Source organism: Equus caballus, chromosome 15, assembly GCF_041296265.1.
Source record: "Equus caballus isolate H_3958 breed thoroughbred chromosome 15, TB-T2T, whole genome shotgun sequence".
In the NCBI taxonomy this organism is placed as follows: domain Eukaryota; kingdom Metazoa; phylum Chordata; class Mammalia; order Perissodactyla; family Equidae; genus Equus; species Equus caballus.
In genome coordinates, this window is record NC_091698.1 from 33,598,122 (window position 1) to 33,622,269 (window position 24,148).

A 24,148-nucleotide genomic window follows, 5' to 3' on the forward strand; every position below is an offset into this window, starting at 1 on the left:
ATTTCCACCAGCAGTGTATGAGGGTTCCCTTTTCTCCACATCCTCTCTAAAGATTCTTATTTCTTGTTTTTTTAATAATAGCCATTCTGATGGGCATGAGGTGATATTTCATTGTAGTTTTGATTTGCATTTCCCTAATAATTAGTGATGTTGAAAATCTTTTCCTGTGCCTGTTGGCCATCTTTACATCTTCTTTGGAAAATGTCTGTTCAGATCCTTTGCCCATTTTTAAATTGGGTTGTTTGTTTTTTGTTGTTGTTGAGTTGTGTAAGTTCTTTATATATTTTGGATATTAACCACTTATCAGATATATGGTTTGCAAATATCTTCTCCCAGTTGGTAGGCTGTCTTTTCATTTTGTTGGTGGTTTCCTTTGCTGTGCAGAACCTTTTTAGTTTGATGTAGTCCCATTTATTTATTTTTTCTTTTGTTTCCTTTGCCTAGGTAGACATGATATTCAAAAAGATACTGCTAAGACCAGTGTCAAAGAGTGTACTGCCTATGTTTTCTTCTAGGAGTTTTATGGTTTTAGGTCTTACATTCAAGTCTTTAATCCATTTTGAGTTAATTTTGTATATGGTGTAAGATAGTGGTCTACTTTCATTCCTTTGCATGTGGCTGTCCAGTTTTCCCAACACCATTTATTGAAGAAACTTTCCTTTCCCCGTTTGTATGTTCTTGGCTCCCTTGTCGGAAATTAGCTGTCTGTAGTTGTGTGGCTTTATTTCTGGGTTCTTGCTTCTGTTCCATTGATCTGTGTGTCTGTTTTTGTACCAGTACTGTGCTGTTTTGGTTACTGTAGCTTTGTAGTATGTTGTGAAATCAGGGAGTGTGCTACTTCCAGCTTTGTTCTTTTTTCTCAGGATTCCTTTGGCTGTTTGTGGTCTTTTGTTGTTCCATGTAAATTTTAGCTTTCTTTGTTCTATTTCTATGAAAAATGTTGGTGGGACTTTGATAGGGATTGTGTTGAATCTGTAGGTTGCTTTAGGAAGTGTGGACATTTTAACCATGCTTATTCTTCCAGTCCGTGAGCACAGAATAGCTTTCCATTTCTTTGTGTCTTCTATTTCTTTCAAAGTTTTATAGTTTTCACTTTACAGATCTTTTACCTCTTTGGTTAAATTTGTTCCTAGAAATTAATTCCTGTATTTTATTCTTATTGTTGTGATTGTAAATGGGATTGTGTTTTTGATTTCTGCTATTTCGTTGTGTTAGTGTATAGAAATGCAACTGATTTTTGTATGTTGATTTTGTACCCTGCAACTTTGCTGTATTTGTTTATTATTTCTAATAGTATTAGGGTTTTCTGTATATAAAATCATGTCATCTGTAAATAGTGACAGTTTTAGTTCTTCCTTTCTAGTTTGGATCCCTTTTCTTTCTTTTTCTTGCCTAATTGCTCTGGCTAGGACTTCCCATACGAAGTTAAATAAGAGTGGTGACAGTGGGCATCCTTGTCTGGTTCCTGTTCTCAGAGGATGGCTTTCAGTTTTTCACCATTGAGTATGATGTTAGCTGTGGGTTTGTCATATATAGGCTTTATTATGTTGAGGTACTTGCCTTCTATACCCATTTTATTCAGAAGTTTCATCATAAATGGATGCTGGGGAAGGAAGTTCTGACACGTTACAACATGGATGAACTTTGAAGGCATTATGCTAAGTGAAATATGCTTCTCACAAAAGGACAAATACTCTATGATTCTGCTTCTGTGAGGTACCTAAAGTAGTCAGATTTATAGAGACAGAAAGTAGAACAGTGGTGGCTAGGAGTTGGAGGGGGTGGGGAATGGGAAGTTAAGAGTTTAATGGGGACAGAATTTCAGTTTGGGAAGATGAAAAAAGTTCTGAAGATGGATAGTGGTGATGGTTGCACAACAATGTGAATGTACTTAAGGCCTCTGAACTGTACACTTAAAAGTGGTTAAAACAGTGAATTTAATTTTATGCATATTTTGCCACGATAAGAGAAAAATGGTGGGTCGCGCCTGGGTGCTGAGCCATAGTGGGGTCCTGGTGGCAGGGACTGAATATGAGCTCTGTGCCCTTGGGTGGTTGGGGCAGAGTGTCTAGAGGAGCAAGAAAGGCAATACAAGCTGGGAGGGCCAGGCCCGGCACTGCCTCTCCCAGGCCTGCTGTGGTCTCCTTCTTTGGCCTGTTGCTCTGTTTTGCTTCCTTGCTTTGATTGGAGCACTTGAAAGTGAGTTTGCAAAGAATAGATCTTTGATGTGAAACATAATGTTTGTGGAATTTAAACCAATGTTGAATCACGTACATTTTCCATAATTTTTTAGTATTTTTAATTTAAAAGTTATGTAGGTTTACTGTAAAAAAAATTACAGAAATATATGAAATAAAAAGTATATGGCCAGCAGTTCCCTTGTCTTGGCCTCAGCCCTCTTGTCCACTAGTTGTGACTGTTAGCATTCCATCCAAACTGTCGTTCAGTTTGCTCTTTCAGTCTAACAGAACGTCATTATATATGGACAGTTATTTGTTACCCAGGTCTACAAGACCAAGCCCTTAAATAAACAAATAGGAACAGACTTTTCCCTTTATTTGGCATTTAATATTTAACTGGGATCTAGCATGTGCAAAATTAAAATTCAGTTTCTTCAAGGCTTGCTGAACAATAGTAATCTTCTAAAATAAACATGTATCTGTGTTATGCATTGTCCACAGTTTATTCAGTGGTTTTAAATGTGTCCCTTCATAACTTTTACAAATTCAAATTCCATAGAGCAAATTGTCTTTTTCAAATGAAATATTTTTCCTTTACACAAAATACAATATTAAGAAATTTTTTAAAGGGTGAAAGCATCTTCCTTCCTAGCAATTTGATTGTTTCCATTTGTTTCATATTTAATTTTAGTTGTTATTCGCATGAATACTTATTTTACTCAGCTGTAAGTGTGGTGTAAGAACACAGAATTGGCGTTAAGCGACAGTGACACGAGACAGTCGTCCGTCTAGTGTTGTAAAGCTTATTCCTGTAGCAAGCTCATCGGAAAGCCGTTTTCACCCCCTTTAGCTTTGCTTCCCACAGACATGCCTTTTCTGAGCTGTGTTTTCATAGTGTTCCTTTTTATTTTTAATGGATAAGGAACAGCCATACAAAGAATATTTCTGTTACTTTTATACGATTAATTACTGGTATAGTCAAAGATTGTGTACAAAATTTATCTTAGAACCTAGTGCTGGAAAAAAAACATCTTTCCCGGTGAAACAGTGTGCCTCTGCCGGGGAGCGTCCCACAGCCCTGAACCCTATTAACCTTTGTGCCTTTGCTCTTGAGAGGCTCGAAGCTACATTTATTCTCCGCATGGGAATACAGTCTTTTCTGAGGATTTTTATACTCTTTTCTGAGGAGTTTTTTTTAAATTAAGGTTTTTGTTTTGTGCTAATTGTAGATTCACATACATGCAGTTGTAAGAAATAATACAGATAGATTCTGTGTACCCATTACCCGTTTTGCCCCAGTGGTAACATCCTGTAGAATTATAGTGCAATATCACAACCAGGCTGTTGGCACTGATAGAGTCAAGCTACAGAACGTTTCCAGTTTCCATCTCTACAGGGATCCCTTATCTTGCACTTTCATAACTACACCCACTTCCCTCCATCCCCACTCCCTGCTTAATCTCTGGCAACCACTAATCTGTTCTCCATTTTATAATTTTGTTATTTCAAGAATGTTATATAAATGGAATCAGACAGTATATAACCTCTTGAGATTGGCTTTTTTTCACTCAGCATAATTCTCTGGAAATTAACCTCAGTTTTTGCTTGTATCACTAGTTCATTCCTTTTTTATTGCTGAGTAGTATTCCATGGTGTGGATATACCAGTTTGTTTAACCATTCACCTGTGGAAGAACTTCCAGGTTGTCTCCAGTTATCAGCTATTATGAATAAAGCCGCTATAAAAGTTTACAGGTTTTTGCTTGAATATAGTCTTCATTTCTCTGTGATAAATGCCCAGGAGAAGAATTTATGGTTGCATATAAGAAATTGTCAAGCTCTTGGCCAGAGTGGTGGTACTATTTTAAATTCCCACCTGCCAGTGAGTGATCCAGTTTTTCTGCATCCTTTGTAACATTTGGCAGTATCACTGTTTTTTATTTTAGCCATTCTGATGGGCTGTCTGATTGTAGTTTTAATTTGCATTTCCCTAATGGCTAATGAGTAGGTCGTTTTTTCATGTGCTTATTTGCCATCCACATCTCCTCTTTGGTGAAATAACACTTCTCTACTTTTTTGTGTATGTTCGAAATTCTCTACATAATCTGCTATAAGATTAATACTTTTATGTTTATTTCTGTTTTTTAGTTTCTTTTCCTAGATCAGTTGGTCTGGTTTTGACACAAGTATGCAGTCATTTTGTGTCTGTACTTGAAAATTTTGGAAGAACTAGTTTCTGTTAGTTGAAAACCCTCCCTCTCCTTTTGCCATATGAAATTGGTTACTGTTTTATTTATTTCTATAAAGAAACATTCTGGAGTTTTTATGGTCAATACAAAAAAGGAAAAATGCACTTCTGACCTAATACTAAATATGTCATTATCTGGAGGAGCACCTGAGTCTTTGTAAAACCACCTCAATGTTGTTTGCTATTAAGACACTAGTATGTTTAGCATTTTTTTAATACAATTTGAACATGATAGTTTTCTCTGTTGTTCTCTAAATTCATTCATTGGTTTATTCAACCAGTATTTGATGTCAGCCATGTCAGGCACAATGCTAGGCACTGCGAATAAAATCATGAGTTCCTCTCCAAATACAAAAGAAATCTAGTGCTCAACATCAAATCTTGGGCAGTACACGTCCCAAAATGAGAAGCTGACCAAGATTAGCGTGGTCCCTGCACAAGGATGACATGCAAATCCGTGAAGGGTACCATATAAAAAAACAAATCTGCCCATTGTGTCCCCACCGTATAGAGCTGTCAGCGGGGCCTGCAGTGCACCCGAGGGAGGGATGAGTGCCAGGGCCCTTCAGCGGGAGGGAGCCTGGGAGACCGGAAGAGCTGCAGAAAGGCCCAGGGGTGGGCTGGGGAGGGGCTTAGCAGACAGAGCTGTAACCGTGAAACACTGCTCATTTTATTTCATCATCCTCTGTGTGACTTTGTTCTTTCTCATTTTAAATGTCAGCCAGTTTTTGTAATGCTAACATTAACATTTTCTGTAGAATTTTAACCTTTTTATCTTGGAGATTCTTTTTTATCGTAAAATATACATAGCTAAAAATCTTCTATACTCTGCTTATTCATCCCTCCCCCCGCCAACCCCTGACAACCACTGGTCTTTTTAGTGTCTCCATAGTTTTGCCTTTTCCAGAATGTCCTATAGTTGGAATCATACGGTATGTGGGCCTTTCAGATTGGCTTCTTTCACTTAGTAATACACATGTACATTTCCTCTGTTTCTTTTCATGGCCTGATAGCTCCTTTCTTTATAGTGCTGAATAATATTCCATTAACTGGATGTACCACACTTTATCCATTATCATTGTTCACTTGAAAGCAACATCTTGGTTGCTTCCAAGTTTTGGCAATTATGAATAAAGCTTCTATAAACATCTGTGTGCAGGTATTTGTGTGGACATATGTTTCAACTCATTTGGGTAAATACGAAGGAGCACAGTTGCTGGATCACATGGTAAGAGTATGTCTAGTTTTGTAAGAAACTGCCAAACTGTCTTCCAAAGTGGCTGTAGCATTTTGCTTTCCCACCAGGAATGAAGGAGAGTTCCTGTCGCTGCACCTCCTCACCGGCATTTCATGTTGTCTGTGTTTTAGGTTTTGACCATTCTAATAGATGTACAGTGGTATCTCATTGCTTTAATTTTCAATCGCCTAATGACATATGATGTTGAACATCTTTTCATGAGCTTTATTGCCATCTGTATATCTTCTTTGGTGAGGTTTCTATTTAGATCTTTTGTCCATTTTTAATTGGATTGTTCATTTTCTTATTGTTGAGTTTTAAGAGTTCTTTGTATACTTTGGATAATAGTATCAGATATGTGTTTTGCAAATATTTTCTTCCAGCTTTTGCCTTGTCTTCTCATTCTCTTGTAGGGGTGGACTATTTTTTATTATAAAATAATTTTTATCTGCCATACATGCTTCTTTCCTTGTGGAACATAGAAAATACATTTTAGTGTAGTCTTTTATTTTCCTCTCTATAAATGTACCGTCTTTGAGTTGCCAGTGTACAACATACATTTATTTTGGCTTTTTAAAAATCCTCTTCCCCAATCCTCTCTGATTAGTTATCAAGTTAAATCTTTTTGGAATTAGTTTTATTTCTAAGTTCATTTTTGTTTCCTCTTTTCCCCACTGTATTGACTCTTCCTTTTCTTGTTTCGACAATCAGAAATACCTTTGTCAAAATACAAATTTTTCAGTATTTAACTTGATGCTTGTCACACCATGTTTTTTTCTCTGTCTCACATCTTTTTTCTTGTTTTTACTAATTCAGCTCAAAAAATGTTTATTGAACACATCATGTTCGGGCACTCTCTCTGGGATACGGACTCAACATGCAAATTAGGATAAAACATGGGCCTATGTAGACCCATGTAGACCCATGTAGACATCAAACTTCTATCATTCAAAGAGAATTATGGGGAATTTGCTTTATTTTTACCCTTCTCTTCTTCCCATCACTTACCTTTTTACAATAGTCAGTAGTAACATTAACGTTTTAGAATTTCTGTCTTTTTTATATCATTATAATGGCACATATAATTTATTGCTTATTTCAGCCATATAGATTCTTGACACTTCCTCTATATTAATCTTAATAAATAGGTAACTATTTTACTTTCCCATTCCAAAGTTAAGGGGAATGAAGCATTCTCTGCAACTAGCAAACTTCCTTACTCCTTTAGAAAGATCACAAATGCTGTGTGTGTCACTAGGCATTTCCCGGGCATTCTTGTTTTCCCGTAGATGAGAAAGCTTCCTAGCGTCTGGATTCGAAGGGAGGTCAGTTTGCAGGGACTCCTGGCGGAGGGGCACTGCAGTGCTTGGGGAGGTTTGCGTGCCGGTTTTGGTGAACAGCTTGATGTAGAGCAGTTCTCAGAACTTTCAAGTGTCAGGAAATTCCAAAACAGATTTGAGGGGTTGCCAACTTTTTATTTTGACATGTTAAAGACTTTGGGGGGGAAATGATCGTTGCTACTACGGTGATTTCTTATAGAGAATATAGCATGTATATGATCTCAGACTACAGAGAATTTTTCTGTAGCAAGCAACTGTGACCACCTTACGCTGACACACACGCAAACTCACTACATCTTATCCTGATTTCTCTCATTTCCTCAAGACCAGTGGCTGGTTCCTCACAGAACAGCTGCCATCCATCAGCTGGTGGATAGGGAGCTCTACTTGGGGAGCCTAAAGCCTCCTGTTTTCCGTTGTGGCCCCGGCAAGGTCTAGGGCTGTTGTTCCCATGTGTGATGTGCCCAGAGTGTCACAGTCACTCCTAGCTGGCTGCCTTCGCTGAAGGTCAGATGCAGGCCTTCAGGCCACTCTCCAGGCTGGCTAGTTGCTGTGAGTGCTCAGTTTGTACCTATTGTCGGTGAAGTAACACACAATTTAGAAACGTCAGTCTCTTGGTCAGCTAGCTCAGTAATGTATTCCGTAGGTACAGAAATAGCCTTGGGAGTCCACCTACTGCTGCTGCCTTTTACTAGAATAGCTTGTAATTTGGCTGTCTCTCTCTATTCCATCCTGCGTCATCTTCTGTTGAGCATCCTAACCATTATCTTTCCCTTTCAGCGGTTTTGCGAGTGGCTGGTTCCCTGCAGAAGAGCACAGAAGTGATGAAGGCCATGCAGAGTCTTGTGAAGATCCCAGAAATCCAGGCCACCATGCGGGAGCTATCCAAAGAGATGATGAAGGTGACCTAGGGCTCCCCTGTCCCCTTCCAGACCACTGAGAGTCACCTTAGGGACTGGGGCTAGGGGTGGACAGGAATGGACAGACCACTTTTGCCAGACAGAAATGATTCTGAGGACAGAGGAGCAGCTGTTAACACTGGTTGAACTCATCTGAGCTGAGCTTGGCAGAGGCTGGGTCAGATTGCCAGAGTGTTCCTTAGAAGAAGCGAAAGTAGATCCAGAGCCCTAGGAAAGGTGGGGGATCCAGGGAGCACCTGTTCAGGATTCGGGGAGCTAGGAGGGTTTACAGGCTCTGACATGAGCAGGAAACAGAAAAACCCAGGTCCCTCCAACTGCTCCAGGGCAGTGTTAGTGAAGCTGGCGAGGGCTCTCGTTCTAGACCGGGGATTGGCAAATATTTTCTGTAAAGGGCCCAATAGTAAACGTATTTTACATTTTGTGGGCTGCACATTTCTGTTGTAACTGCTCAACTTTGCTCTTTAGTGTAAAAGCGGCTATAGATAATATGTAAAAAACTGAGCATGACTGTGTTCCAGTAAAACTTTAGTTACAGAAATGGACAGTGGGCCAGATTTGGCCTGTGGGCTGTAGTTTGCTGACCCCTATTTGAGACTAAAAAGGAGAGACTGAGAACCAAATAAAAAGCAATAAATACTTGCCACTCCCAGGATCAGGGCCTGGCAAGGAGCTATACGGTGGCCTTCAGACAGGGTCAGGGCTCCGGAGGGCGTTGTCATTGAGCCCCCTGCCAGCCGGTGGTGCATCACACACACTGGCCCAGCGACCCTGTGAGGTAGCTATTTTTTTCTCCCATTTTACACAGCAGGAAGCTGAGTCTTCAAGTTACCAGGTAACTTACCTAAGTGACCTTGGTAGTAAGTGACAGATCTGGGGTTGGGGCACAGATGTCTGACCTTACTGCCAGAGCTGCCTCAGAGGAAATGGTGACAGGAAGTGCCTCATTCTGGTGCTGGTTCGTGCTTTGAACCTGTGGCCTGAGAGCCAAGATTGTACACCTGAAATTCTTGTTTATAGCTCATGCATAGAAATTACTTCCCGTCCTCCTAAAGAATTTCATTTATGAACTTGAATTATATATGGAGTTCTACGGCATTGCTGCGAGGAACTGGAGAAGATTGATGGAAAAGGAAGGCAACGTAAAAAGCCCAGGTCTTTGGAGTGAGAAATCTTTGGGCAGTAGTACTAAGGAGGGAACCACGTCAGGAGGGTGTGTCCTTTAAAAGTGGTGTGTGGGGGCCAGCCCAGTGGCATAGTGGTTAGGTTTGCACAGTCCACTTCAGCAGCCTGGGCTTCATGGGTTCAGATCCCAGGCATGGATATACACACCACTCATCAAGCCATGCTGAGGCGGCATCCCACAGGCAGAAAAAGAGAGTAAGATTGGCACAGATGTTAGGTCAGGGCCAATCTTCCTCACCAAAAAGAAAAAAGTGGTGTGTGGATGTCTCATCCCCCAAGTTGTAGTGGCTGTCCATGTAGAACTGGATAACAGGTAATTCTTCGAGTGACTTCAGGCCTGCTCATTCTAACTCCTGGAACCACCAGGATCTGAAAGGGGATGTCTTTGTTGCAATCTGGGATCTTTTCCACAATGGTTTCCGAATCCTGAAAGTAATAGAGATTTGGAGGACGACTTGCATGTAGTAGATAGTAAACATTTACTGAATTCAGCCGAGGATTCCTCCTCAGGTACAGACTGAAGCCTCTGACGGGGGCCCAGCTCCTCAAAGGCAGGGATGTGATCTTAGTCACTCCCGTTGTCCCCAGACCCTGGCCTGTGGTGTGGCACAGAGCAGGCATTTGATGAATGGTTACCAGCTGATTGATTGATTGAATGAATGAGTGAATGAATGGCACCTTCTCCCTCCAGGATGTGGAGGGCTGTTAACAATCAGGATCCTGGTAGACTCTTTTAACCAGTTAGGGAGTATGCATTGAACCTCTTCTACAGTAGCCTCCAGCACTAAGATGATGTCCTCAGGCCAGAGGCTCCACCTGTGTGACCAGGAAGGTGAATTTGATTATTTGTTCACTTGGGTTGAGGAAAGGGTCTGTGAATGGGCACAATATGATACTAGCTAGATTCACGTCATTAGGAGTCACTCATATGGTCTGGCAGCAGACGGGCTGGCTCTCAACCTGCTCTCATCAGCACGGCCAGTGAGAGTTGTGCCCTGGCTGAGAGCAGGGAGCCTGGGCTGGGGTGGCCGCACACGACCTGCTCCTTAGATCAGTGGAGTGTCGAGGGACAAAGCACGGGGCTCAGTTCTCACAGGTGACAAAGCAGTCAGATTTTTCTCTGGCAGCTTCTCAGAGGCCTGACCCCAGGCTTTCCGTCAGCCCCTTCCCACCTCTTCTGCCCAGGGATGCCACCGGCCCTCTTTTTGACATTGGAGGGGGCTGTTGTGACCTTTTGCTTCAAAACCAAAAGAACCAGTCAGTAGTGCTTTATCTGGCAGCTGAGGACGCTGTTCAGCAGGGAAGACTGTGGGTCTGCTTGTGTTGGCCCGTGTTAGGGAATGGTTCTCTTGTGCCCCACAGTGGTGCCCTGCTCCCCGAGAACAAAGGAGGGTGACTGGCTGGGTCAGGTTGCCAGCACAGGGCAAGCAGTAGAGTCTGGGCATTACGTTGATGGGTCCAGAAATGCTGTCTGGCCATCTCTCTGGGGAGTGGGTGATCAGGCTTTGGTGAATTGATCAATCCTTGCCAGACCCAATGGACTGACCCGGTGCCAGCAGCTGTACCTGGAGCTCTGAAGTACTCGTCAGGTCTCTCTGGGATTCTGGGGAGCCCTCACCATGTTCTTGGTGTTTGTTGTTAGAGTATCTGCTATGACTCCAGCCAGTTTTCACACTGTGTTTCACCTCCTGCACTCACAGATTATATTTGCAATGTCAGGGCAGATGCTTCACCAGACAGCTCAGGACGTCCTCTCATCTGTCAGCAGGTTGTTCCCCAAGTGCCTTTAGGGTCTGAGTCACTTTGTGAAGCTCTGCTGCTAAGGCCCCCTCCAACCTTGGTGCTAACTTCGGAGAGCAGTTTCCCTTTGGCCTTTGGCCTTTCTGCAGAGAGGACAGACAGCATGCAGTGCTTCCTGCGGCCAACTGTCTCGTGTGTTAGCCCTCGAAACAGCGGACTGGATTGGAGACACAGGAGCTCGGCTGGTGCTGGACCCATAGAGCTGTCTGTTGGGAGCAGATTTAACAGTTGAGGGAAGTGACCTGGTTTATTCTGTGTTTAGGCTGGGATCATAGAGGAGATGTTAGAGGACACTTTTGAAAGCATGGACGATCAGGAGGAAATGGAAGAAGCAGCAGAAATGGAAATTGACAAAATTCTCTTCGAAATTACAGCAGGTATGACCCCGAGAGTCTCCTCTTTCTCCCCTCCTTTTATGGCTGTTCTTCCTGCAGTCACTAAATTATCTAGTAGCTTTTTCTGTAGGCTGGAACTCCCTTACTTCTTCATTTTTAATTTCAGATTATGCAAGTTATTTCTTGAAAGCTAGGCACAATATCTAGAACCATCTTTTAAAAGAATACAAAGCATTTTTTAAATTCCTAGAGTTTTCAACCTGTTAAGGGGGAATATTGCGCTCACATCGTACTGTTGGGAGTCCCACTTGCGGTATAGACTTTGTTGAAAGCAGTTTGGCAGTAGCTGTCAGAAGCCTTTGACCTAACAGATTGACTTCTGGGAGTTACTCTAGAAGTTAAGGATGTGCTGAAGATTTAACTCAGGGATGTCTGTAGTGAGCACTATTTATAATGCTCAAAACTTTGAAATGCCTCATGATAGAATATTGATTGGATTAATCGTTATATCTGTTTTAATGGAATACTTTATAGTTGTGATAATGTAGAAATATCTTCATTGACATGGCAAGATGTTCACAATATATTATGTGGAAAAAGCCTTGTTACTTAAATACACACTTTTGTGTAAAGAACATGCCCAGAAAAAGTCTGCAAGGGGGATAAATTAAAATAGTTATCTCTGAGTGATGGTTAATGAGTTTTTAAACTTTATTTTTACTTCTGGATTTTCTGAGTTTTATGTTTAATAAAAAATATAATTGGTGAGATTTAATTTTTATTTCTTTGTGTTATCTTGTTGGGAGAAAGAAGGCTAGTTACTCCAGGAAAACATTTTGTGAAGGTTTGGAAACAATTTAGTTTTACTGAGAGAGGAGATTTGACATCTTCATGAATCTTGAAAATTAAATATTCATCACTGTTTAGGAATTTAGATCAAGAGCTTCAGAACCAAAATTCTTACAATCAAAATCCTTACCGTTATTATAACTTTGGTATCATTACAATTTGGTGTTTGCACATTTGTCCTAGGGAGCGAAACCCCACCACAGCAGCTTGATTTGTTGCCCTTTTCTGTTTCTCGTTAGACCAACCCAGGCATGACAGGCAGGGGAGAGCAGGACCACTTCCTTCAGCCGATGTTTTGTTCATCTGTTTGCTCTGTTTCTCTTCAGGGGCCTTGGGCAAAGCACCTAGTAAAGTGACTGATGCCCTTCCAGAGCCTGAACCTCCAGGAGCAATGGCGGCCACAGACGAGGAGGAGGAGGAGGAGGAGGAGGAGGAGGCCCTGGAGGCCATGCAGTCCCGGCTGGCCACGCTCCGCAGCTAGGGGCCGCCCAGCTGGGCGCCCAGGCTCTTCTCCTGGCCCACCCACCTGGTGTGCGCACACTCCTCTGAAGCAGCCGCTGTTTTATGTCTCTTGCACTACACCTCTGAATGAGGCCTTGCGTTTGGGAGAAGGTCCTCTGCTAATCTCTTTTCACTCTCTGCAGAGGTTTTGGGATCTCAACGGGATTGTTCTTGAGAGGTGGTGTAATAAATGCATCATTTTCAGGAGTATAAACAGAAGCATCTTTCTGGAGGGACAGCAAAGAAATCTGTCTTCTTGCGAAACACTTCTGAGAATAGAGTTGATTGCCTGAATGTTAAGGACTCTGTACATTTTTTGGTCTGTAAAACACTATATAAATGAATTTTAATAAACTTCTGCTTTAACATTTGGTCTCATTGTAGACTGTCATGTGTGATGAACTCTCAAGGTGTTTGCTGTCCCAAGTTATTTCACGTTGGGCTTGGAAAGAGAAGAGGTGCTAAGGCCAGGCATATGGGGCTCGGACACTCAGCAGCAGAGGCTTCTGCTCTGTGGATGCTGCTCCTCAGCCTTCGCACATGTGGTGTGGGAGCCACTCTTCTACATTTTGTCATCTCTGTAACCTAACGGATACTTGGGAATTGTGAGCCCTTGTCCTGTTGGCTGGATGGCTGTATTATGTCCTGAGGTGTGTGTGTAGCTTTCCCTCCTTCCCATTGCAAGTTGCACCCAGAGCCGACAGCCATGTGATTAGGACTCTTTCACCTCTGATTGTCTTTCCTTGCTTTGAGCTGGTTGTCTTGGATGTGTGGAATATGAGCCTACACGTCAGTGTTTTCTCAAAGCCAGGAGCTGAGCAGCGAGAGGAGGCATGGTGTGGTCACGCATTATAAACAACTCTCACACATCTGAGACATTCCTAAGTTACATTTATAAATAATTCAGCAGTAACAATTTATATTGGTGTGTGATCGTTTCCATAACTCTTTGATATATGTGATCTCATTCAGTCTTCACAAATAAGGACAACAGCTCAGTTTGCTGAAGTAACATTCTTAAATCACAAGAAGTGGCAGAGCTGGGGTTCAACCCGCATCCCTCTGGTCCAAGTCCTGTGTGCACTAAACTAACCAGGCAGGAAGAAAACCCAACCACTCTCTCATAGGCTGGTTTTTATAGATTATCTAGAGAAATTCTGATGTCTCAGATGTTGCTGCAATGAGGTCCTTCTGGTCTCATCATGCAAAATGGCACTCTTGAACCCAGAGGACCATCCTGTTACTCTTGATTTCATCTTCAGGATAGTTTTTTAAGTAAACGTTTTCTGGAGCAGTTTTAGGTTCACAGCACGATTGAGTGGAAAATACAGAGTTCCTGTGTACCTCTTGCCCTGATAGATGCAGCTCCCCTACTTGTGTGTATTGACAGCCCACAGCACAAAAATACCTCTGTTATTGGAATCATACAGTAAGTAGCTCTTTCACATTGGCTTCTTTCACTTGGTAATATGCGTGTAAGTTTCCTCTGTCTTTTCATGGCTTGATAACTCATTTCTTTATAGCACTGAATAATCCATCGTCTGGATGTATCACAGTTTATCCATTCACCTACTGACAGACATCTTGGGTGTTTCCAAGTTTTGGCAATTATGAATGAAGCTTTAAATGTCTGTGTGCAGGTCTTTATGTGGACATATGTTTCACCTCATTTCAGTAAATAGCAAGAGCACAATAGCTAGATCATATGGTAAGAATATGTCTAGTTTTGTAAGAAGCTGCCAAACTGTCTTCCAAAGTGGTTGCACCGTTTTGCATTCTCACCACAGTGCATGAGAGCTCCTACTGCTGCACCTCCTCACCAGCATTTGGTGGTGTGTTTTGCATTTTGACCATTCTAATAGGTGTATGGTGGTATCCCATTGTTATTTTGATTTTCAATTCCCTAATGACATGATGTTGAACATCTTTTCATGTGCTTTTTTACCACCTGTATATATCTTCTTTGGTGAGGTTTCTGTTTAAGGTTCTTTTGCCCATTTTTAATTAGGTTGTTCATGTTCTTATTGTTGAGTGTTGAGTTCTTTGTATACTTGGAATGATAGTCCTTTATCAGATATGTCTTTTGCAAATATTTTCTCCCAGATCATGGCTTGTCGTCTTCTCATTTTCTTCACATTGCCTTTCGCAGAACAAAAGTCTTTAATTTTAATGAAATCCAACTTAACGATTATTTCTTTCATGATTGGCCTTTGTTGTTGGATCTTAAAAGGCATCGCCATACCCAAGGTCACCTAGATGTTCTGCTTTGTTATCTTCTGGGAGTCTTATAGTTTTGTGTTTTATATTTAGGTCTGTGATCCATTTTGATTTGATTCTTGTAAAGCATGTAAGGTCTGTGTTTATATTTTTTTGCATGTGGATGTCCAGTTGTTCCAGCGCCATTTTGAAAAGACTGTCTTTGCTGCATTGTATTGCCCTTGCTCCTTTATCAAAGATCAGTTGACTATATTTATGTGGGCTTATTTCAGGGCTCTTTATTCTGCTCCACCGATGATGTATTTGCCTCCTCTTTCTCCAGAAGCACAGTGTCTTGATTACTGTAGCTTTATAGTAAGTCTTGAAGTTGGGGAGCATCAGTCCTCCACCTTTGTTGTTCTTCAATACTGTGTTGGCTATTCTGGGTCTTTTACCTCTCCATATAAACTTTAGAATTCATTTGTCAATATCTACAAAATAACTTGCTGGGATTTTGATTGGGATTGCTTTGAATCTATAAATCAAGTTGAGAAGAACAGACATATTGACAGGGTATACAGTTCTATGATTGCATTTATCTCGCTAGTTTATTTACAAAATGATACTGAAATTAAGGGATGCTCATAATCCCTCAGCATTTTTATTCTTATGTAGATAAAGTTTATCCAGGTGAATGGAAGAACAATCAGAATAATGACAACTACTCTTCTATACGTTCATATAAAATGATCTAAATGTAGGATTGGTTTGTTTTAATTGTTCGAAGAGGTCCTGTTTTCTCCATTCCTGCTTTAAGGCTAAGGAAAGAGCATTGTTGGCTTATCATGTCATCTATTCCATTTTCCCTCAATACTCTCTGTTAGGCATTATTGGAAACAAGATGATTCACAGATACTCTCCAGGCCCTGGAAGGGTCCACAGTCTGGGAAAGGAAATAATGGTGTAAACACCTGAAGTAAATGTTGTCTTCTATCCTGAGGTCCCTGATGTAGGTCCAGCACTAGCGGCACCAGCTCCCAGTCTTCCCACCCCCAACCACAGAATGAATCTACATGGTGCCCTAAAAAAAATAATCAATTTCAAGGGTACTGAGAATAGCATTCCACACTACTAAACCATTTGTTTTGTTTTTAAACACAGCTTACTCTTTAAATATCACTGTCCAGCTTGTGATCACCTAGCAGTTCACTCTAGACAAGTTGTAACCTCACTTTCTGTGTCCCTCCCACTCTCCCCATGTCTATCAAAGATGCCTTCCTGAGCACTTACCAGTTGTACAGCTCCTATATTAGGTCCTCTTGTCTTGTGTATTTCCAGGTATGTCTCAGAACTCCTGGAGAGAAGGAGTTATGACTCATATTTGTTCCCAAATTGTACTAGTCATGCCTGCCTCTGCACTTCTCCTTGACACTCAACCCCATAACAGCGGCTAAGGGAACAACTGTGAAAAATGATAAAGCTTTCAAAGCTTTGAAGAGCTGGAACCATTTTTCTTGTCCTACCCTAGTGATAGATGTTCCTCAAATGCTAAGCTCTATTACCAATAAGAAAGGCTCTTACATGAAATAAACTTGGGAAATGTTTCATTAAAATAAATTTAAAGCAGGGTTTTTTACAATTTTTCAGAGCCTTTCATATGCTTTTTTAAAGCTAAGGACGTTCTCTTCTACATATAATTATAGTTTTTAAAAATAGAGAGTGATGTCAACAAAATAGTGGAGTAGATAGCTTCAGACACCTGTCCCTCCAGAGAAACACTGAAAAATGTACCAGAAACTGTCAGAATCAACTTCGTCAGAACTCTGGAAAACCAAGGTTTACAGCAACCAAGTGAATGCTGTATTAAGAAGGAAAAAACCCCTTAAAAACAGTAAAAAAGCTTTGTGTCGTTTTTACTTGCGCTTGCCAAGCCCCTTTCCCAGGTTGGCAGCAGTCTTGAAGATAGCAGCCTACACTGTCAGTGTGGGACCCTGGTTCCTAGTTCCAGAGGAACACAGCAGACGTTATTCACAAATTATCGTGTCTGTCTGCCCTACCCTGATTAGGGGCCATCCTGAAGGACTAAGACAAGGCACTCATCTCTGGTTTGCCTATCTTGGAACTTAGGGTGGAAAAGCAGCAGGCATTGCTTGAAAATATGTTAAGGAAATCAAAAAAATGTGCAACTACCTGGGGCAAAAATATTACAGTTGAGACATACAGTAGACTGGTTAAAACTGAGGAGGAAAAGCCAGGGAGAGCATTTCTTTGGGCTATTAGAGCAATCAAAAGCATATGTTTATCCTCGGGAACTTGGAAAGCCACATGCATGCCCAAGACAAGAAATATGCTCAGAAAAGACCTGAGAAGACTCCAAACTTTCACCACTGACTGACCAACGGGTTCAATGCAAGCAGGAAGTGATGACTGAGGCAGAACTGTAAATGGTCTAAGTTTGAAAAGAGCGTCACAGCACAGAGCCAATCCCTGAAGACTGGGACAGGTGTTTTTGTTTGTTGTTTTTTAAGGTCCTGGCATTCAAAGAAATCTCTGTCAAAACACTGGCTGACCACAGCTAAGCCTTCAACAAGTAAGAAGAGTAAACCCTGGAGATAGAGGAGATTCTGATTTCCGGAATTATTCTGGGATATTCAGATGTCCAGTTTGCAACAAAATAATCACAGAGCATACAAAGAAACTCAAAAGTATGGCCCATTCAAAGGAAAATATTAAATTTACAGAAACCATCCACGAGGAAGCCCAGACACTGCACTTCCTAGACAAAGACTTTAAACCAACTGTCTTAAATATGCTCAAGAGGTAAGCAACTTACCAATCAATCAATGAAGAGAAATTATAAAAACGAACTATATAGAAATTCTGGAGCTGAACAGCACAATAACTGAAATGAAAAAAAATGCACTAGAGGGGTTCAACAGCAGATTTGAGTAGGCATAAGAAAGAACCAGTGAACTGGAAGACAGAAAATTGAAATGATCCAGTCTGAGGAGCCGAAAGAAAAATGAAAAATGATCATAGCCTAAGGGACTTGTGAGAGACCATCAACCTTACCAACATATCCACCATGAGAGTTCAGAAAGAGAAGAGAGAGGGAAGGAACAGAAACAATAATTGAGAAAATAATGGCTGAAAACTTCTCATAAATGAGAGAGATGAATCTCCACATCCAAGAAGCTCAGCTAATTTCAAGTAGGATAAAATCAGAAGGATCCACACTGAGACATTATATAGTAAAATTGTTGAAAAACAGAGACAGAATCTTGAAAGCAGCAGAAGAGAAGCAACTCCTCACGTACAAGGGATCCTCAATAAGATAAACAGTTAATTTCTCATCAGAAACCATGGAAACCAGAGGCAGTGGGATATCATATTTAAGGTGCTGAAAGAAAAAAACTGTCAAGGAAGAATTCTACATCCAGCAAAACTATCCTTTAAGAATGAAGGAGAAATGAAGATATTCGCTGATAAACAAAAGCTAAAGGAGTTCATTACTACTATACCTCCCCTACAACAAATGCTAAAGGGAGTCTTTCAGGCTGAAATGAAAGGATACTAGAGAGTACCTTAAAGCCATATGAAAGATAAAGACCACCAGTAAAGGTAACCACATTGGTAAGAATAAAAGCCAGTATTGTACTTTTGGTTTGTAACTCCTCTTTACTTCATACATGAGTTAAAGGAAAAATGTATACAAAAATAATTATAAATTCATGTTAACGGGCACACAGTGTATAGAGATGTTAAGCTGTGACAATAACAATATAAAAAAGGAAGGGACAGAGGTGTATATGAGTGGAGTTTTTGTATACTACTGAAACAATATTGGTATTATTCAAACTAGATTGTTATAAGTTTAAGATGTTAACTGTAATCACTAAGCTAACTACTAAGAATAGAATGAAACAATATATAGAAAAGGAAACAAAAAGGGAATCAAAATGGTATAGTAAAAATTTCAACTAAATGTTATGAAAAGGCAGTAATGCAGGAATTGAACAAAAAAAATATACAGAAAACAGCTAAACAGAGAAGTCAGTTCTTCCTTATGAGTAATATTTATAAATACAAATTGATTAAGCACTCCTGTTAAAAGGCAGATAAAAAATATAATCCAGGTATATGCTGACTCAATTTAGGTACAAAGACACAAAAGGTTGAAAGCAAAAAGATGAAAAAAGTTATTCCATAGGAATAGTAATCAAAAGAGAGCTGAGTGTCTATATTATTACCAAACAAAATAGATTTTAAGTCAAAAAAGATTGCAAGAGACAAAGAAAGACAAAATATTGATAAAAGGGTCAATCCATCAAGAGGACATAACAATTATATGTGCATCTAACAACAGAGCCCTAAGATATAAAAGATAGCCAGAATTAAGGAGAGAAAGAGACAATTCTACAACAGAACTTTCAAACATGAACAGAACAGTCAAGCATACAATCAATAAGGAAATACAGGACTTGAACAATACTAAATACACCAATTAGACCTAATAGACATATACAGAATACCACACCCAACAACAGCAGAATACACAGTGTTCTCAAATGGAATATTCTCCAGGATAAACCATATATAAGGCCACAAAACAAGTCTCAAGAAATTTAAAAGGATTAAAATCATAATAAATATCTCTTCTGACCACAAAGAAAGAAAATTAGAAATCAATAGCACAGGAAACAACTCACAAATAGGTGGAAACTAAACACCAAAAGGTCAAGGAAAAATCACAATGGAAATTAGAAAATATATTGAGTTGAATGAAAATGTAAAGACAATATGACAAAACATAGCGGATGCAGCAAAAGTAGTGCTGAGAGAGTTTTACAGCTGTAAATGCCTACATTAAAAAAGAAAAATACCTCAAATCAGTAACCTAAATGTACACCTTAAGGAGTAGAGAAAGAAGAGCCAACTAAACCTAAAGCTAACAGAAGGAAGAACATAAAAAGATGAGTGGAAGTAATGAGATTGCCAGCAGGAAAACACTAGAAAAAAATCAACAAAACAAAAAGATGACTTATGAAAAGATCAACAAAACTGATCTTTAGCTAGATTGACCAAAAAAGGAGAGAGAGGAGAGAATGAGACGACTCAAATTACTAAAATCAGAGGGGACATTACTACTAACTTTACACAAATTAAAAGGATTATAAAAGAGAAATATGAACAACTATATGCCAACAAATTGTATAACCTAGATGAAATAGGCAAATCTCTAGAAACAAACAATGAAAACTGAAGAACTGAAAATCTGAACAGAACTGTAACAAGTAAGGAGACAATCAGGAATCTAAAAAATTCTCAACAAAGAAAACTCCAGGACCAGATGGCTTCACCAGTGAATTCTACCAAGTATTTAAAGGAGAATTAGCATCAATCCTCAAGCTCTCCAAAAAGTTGAATAGGAGGGAACACTACCTAATTCATTCTATAAGGACAGCAATACCCTGATACCAAAGTCAGACATAAATACTAAAAAAAAGACTACAAATATCTCTTACGGATACAGCTGCAAAAACCCTCAGTGAAATACTGGAAAACTAAATCCAGAGGCATATTAAAAGGATCATATACCATGACCAAATGAGATTTATCCCAGGAATGCTAGGATGGTTCGACATGAAAATCAATCAAAGTACTACACCATACTAACAGAACAAAGGAGCACATGGTCATCTCACTGCAGAAAAGGCATCTGACAAAATCCAATACCTTTTCAGGATAGAAAACCCTCAATAAACTAAGAATAGAAGGGAACTTCCTCATCATGATACAGAACATATATAAAAAACACACAGCTAACATCATACTCAAAAGTGAAAAACTGAAAGCTTCCCCCTTAAGATCATGAAGAAGCCAAGAGTATAGAATTGGGAAAGGACAGTCCCTTCAATAAATGGTGTTCAAAAACTGGACAGTCATATGCAAAAAACTGAAACTGGACCACTATCTTATGCCATATACAAAAATTAAAGTGGATTCAAGACTTGAACATAAAAGCTTAAACCATAAAACTCCTAGAAGAAAACATGAGCAGTAAGCTTTCTGACAAAGACCTTAGCAATGATTTTTAGAATCTGACTTCTAAAATAAAAGCAACAAAAGCAAAAATAAACAAGTGGGACCACATCAAACAGAAACTTTCTGCACAGCAAAGGAAACCATTAACAAAATAAAAAGGCAACCTACTATATTTGCAAAACATATATCTGATTAGAGGTTAGTATCCAAAATACATGAACTCATACAACTCAATAGCAAAAAACAAAACAAAAATCTGATTTCAAAATGGGCAAAAGGGGGTTAGCCCCATGGCATGGTGGTTAAGTTCTGTGCACTCCACTTCAGCAGCCTGGGTTCAGGGGTTTGGATCCTGGGTGTGTACCTACACCACTCATCAGCCATGCTGTGGTAGTGATCCACATACAAAATAGAGGAAGATTGGCACATATGTTAGCTCAGAGTTAATCTTCCTCAAGCAAAAAAAGAGGAAAATTGGCAACAGATGTTAGCTCAAGGTGAAGCTTCCTCAGCCAAAAAAAAAAAAAAAAAACACCCAAAAAAAGGGCAGAAGGTCTGAATAGAAGGTACATGAAGAGATGCTCAGCATTATTAATCATCAATCAGGGAAATGCAAATAAAAACCATGATGAGATATCACCCCACACCTGTTACTATTAGCTATTAGCAAAAATGACAAGAAATAACAAGTGTTAGCAAGGGGATGTGGAGGAAAGGAAACCCTGCGCACTGTTGGTGAGAATGTAAATTGGTGCGGCCTCTGTGAAAAACAGTATGCAAGCTTCTCAAAAATTAAAAATGAACCACCATATGATCCAGCAATTCCACGTCTAGGTATTTATCCAACGAAAATGCTAACACTAATTCAAAGACACATGCACTCCTATGTTCACTGCAGCACTATTTACAGTAGCCAAGATATGAAAACAAACTTAATATCCATTGATGGATGAATGGGTAGAGAAATTGTGGTATATATATATATGGTGGAATATTGTTCAGCCACAAAAAGACGAAATCTAGACATTTGTGACATAGATGGACATGGAGGGCACTATGCTATGTGAAATAAATCAGAGAAAAACAAATACTCTATGATCTCTCTTATATGTGGAATCTAAAAAAGAAAACCACCAAGCTTACAGATACAGAGAACAGGTTGGTGGTTGCCAGAGGTAGGGGGAGAAATGGATGAATGGGATCAAAAGGTAAAAAAAAAAACTTTAATAAACTTAAAAATATCTATCTCTTCCAAGATCGGGCAACAAAACTGAGTAAGATCGAATGGCTGCATGTCCTCATCTCTAAAACAGGAAATAATAATGGCAGCTGATCCATTAAGTTGTTGGAGGACTATGAGATGCTACATGAAAAAGTGCTCAGTGCAGTGCCTGGTTCACAGGAAACATCCATTCCATGTTTACTACTATTGAGGTGATGAGGGACTTTTTAAAAACCTTGCTATTGATTTCACTCAGCCCAGTTTTTTTTTTGTTGTTTTTTTTTTTAATGGCAGGGTCAGGTTTGAAATTATCCTTGATTTTTTTGGAAGGGAAAGAGTCACTCTGATCTAACATTTGTTGCCAATCTTCTTTGTCTTTTTCCTCTCCCCAAAGCCCCAGTGCATGGTTATATATCCTAGCTGTAAGTCCTTCTCGTTCTTCTATGTGGGCCACCACCACAGCATGGCAACTGACAGATGGGTGGTGTGGTTCTGTGACTGGGAAATGAACCCAAGCCACTGAAGTGGTGAGAGCACCAAATTTTAACCACTAGGCCATCAGGGCTGGCTCCCCAGTTACTGTTAGTATCTGAACTAGATTACACCTCTTGCATCTTCCATACATAGCACACTCATTAAGTGATCAAACTTAGGAAAAATAAAATAAAGAATTTCTCCATCTCTGGCACTAAAGGAAAAGAAGTTGTTTAACAAGACACTAAAAATCAAGAGAGATGCTAAGGTGGGAAATGGGCCATCTGGGGGAAAAATGCTGAGGGATTACAAAATAAAGCTGAAGATGAGGCACAGATTTAATCCTCCTGGGAAAGTGCCTTCCTAATTGTCTAGAATGGGTAACAAAGTGTGTCAGGAAAATGCAGGGAATGGGGTAAGGAGAGAGGTGTTTTGATTTATTTTAATTAAAGAGCATAGGCAGGGGAGGAAAAAAATGATCAGGAACAAGACAAGGATGCCTGCTTTCACTACTTTTATTCAACATGAAACTGGAAGTTCTAGCCAGAGCAATTAGGCAAGAAAAAGAAATCAGCAGTACCCAGATTGAAGAGGAAGATGTAGAATTATCCCTGCTCACAGATGATTATGATCTTATATGTAGAGAGCTCTAAAGTTCCACAAACAAAAGAACACAAAAACTGTTAGAACTGATAAATTCAACAAAGTTGCAGGATACAAAATCATGCAAAAATCAGTTGGGAAAAAAATCAGTTGCATTTCTGTACACTAGCAATGAATAATCCAAAAAGAAAATTAAGAAAACAATTCCACTTTCAATGGCATCTAACAGAATGAAATACTTAAGAATAAATTTTATCAGGGAGGAATAAGACTCATACACTGAAAACTAGAAAATATTGCTGAAAGATATTAAAGACGACACCAGTAGGTAGTCATTTTGCAACATGTAAATGTATCAAATCAATACATTGTACATCTTAAACTTATAGAATGTTATATGTCAACTATATCGCAATAAAGCTGGGGGGAAAAGGACACCAATAAATGGAGAGACATCTCATGTCCATGGATAACCAGACTGAATACTGTTAAGATGACAATACCACTCAAAGCAATATAGGTAAGTTTCAATGTAATCTCTATCACAATCCAGATGGCTTTTTTTTTTCATAAAGAGAAAAACCCATCCCAAAATTTATACAGAATTTAAGGGGACCCTGACTATTCAAAACAACCTGGAAAAATGAACAAAGTTAGAGGACTTATGGTTCTTAATTTCAAAACTTGCTACAAAGCTACAGGAATCAAACCAGTGTAGTACTGGCATAAAGATAGATATATAGATTAATGGAACAGATTGAGAGCCTAGAAGCAAACCCTCACATCTGTGGTCAATTGTTCTCCAACTAGGTGCCAAGACCATTCAATGGGGAAAGAACAATCTCAAACAAATGGTGCTGGAAAGCCGGATATCCATATTCAAAAGAATGAAGTTTCACCTTTACTTTACCCCACATACAAAAATTAACTCAAAATGGATCAAAACTAATCTAAGAGTTAAAGTATCAAACTTCTAGAAGAATACATAACAGCAAATCTCATGACCTTGGATTTGGT

At 39.7% G+C, this 24,148-nt stretch overlaps 1 protein-coding gene across 5 annotated transcripts in view; it reads left to right on the forward strand.

Moving 5' to 3' along the window:
* Positions 1–12,962, forward strand: part of CHMP3 (charged multivesicular body protein 3) — a 68,714-nt gene extending 55,752 nt beyond the window's left edge. For all 5 annotated transcript variants that reach the window (XM_014731050.3, XM_023618769.2, XM_005599856.4 and 2 more), the window contains 3 exons: positions 7,785–7,906; positions 11,169–11,283; positions 12,417–12,962. In XM_014731050.3, coding sequence (XP_014586536.2) covers positions 7,785–7,906; positions 11,169–11,283; positions 12,417–12,571 — 392 coding nt within the window. In that variant the 3' untranslated portion in view covers positions 12,572–12,962. The remainder of the gene's footprint in view (positions 1–7,784; positions 7,907–11,168; positions 11,284–12,416) is intronic.
* The last annotated feature ends 11,186 nt before the right edge of the window (positions 12,963–24,148 follow it).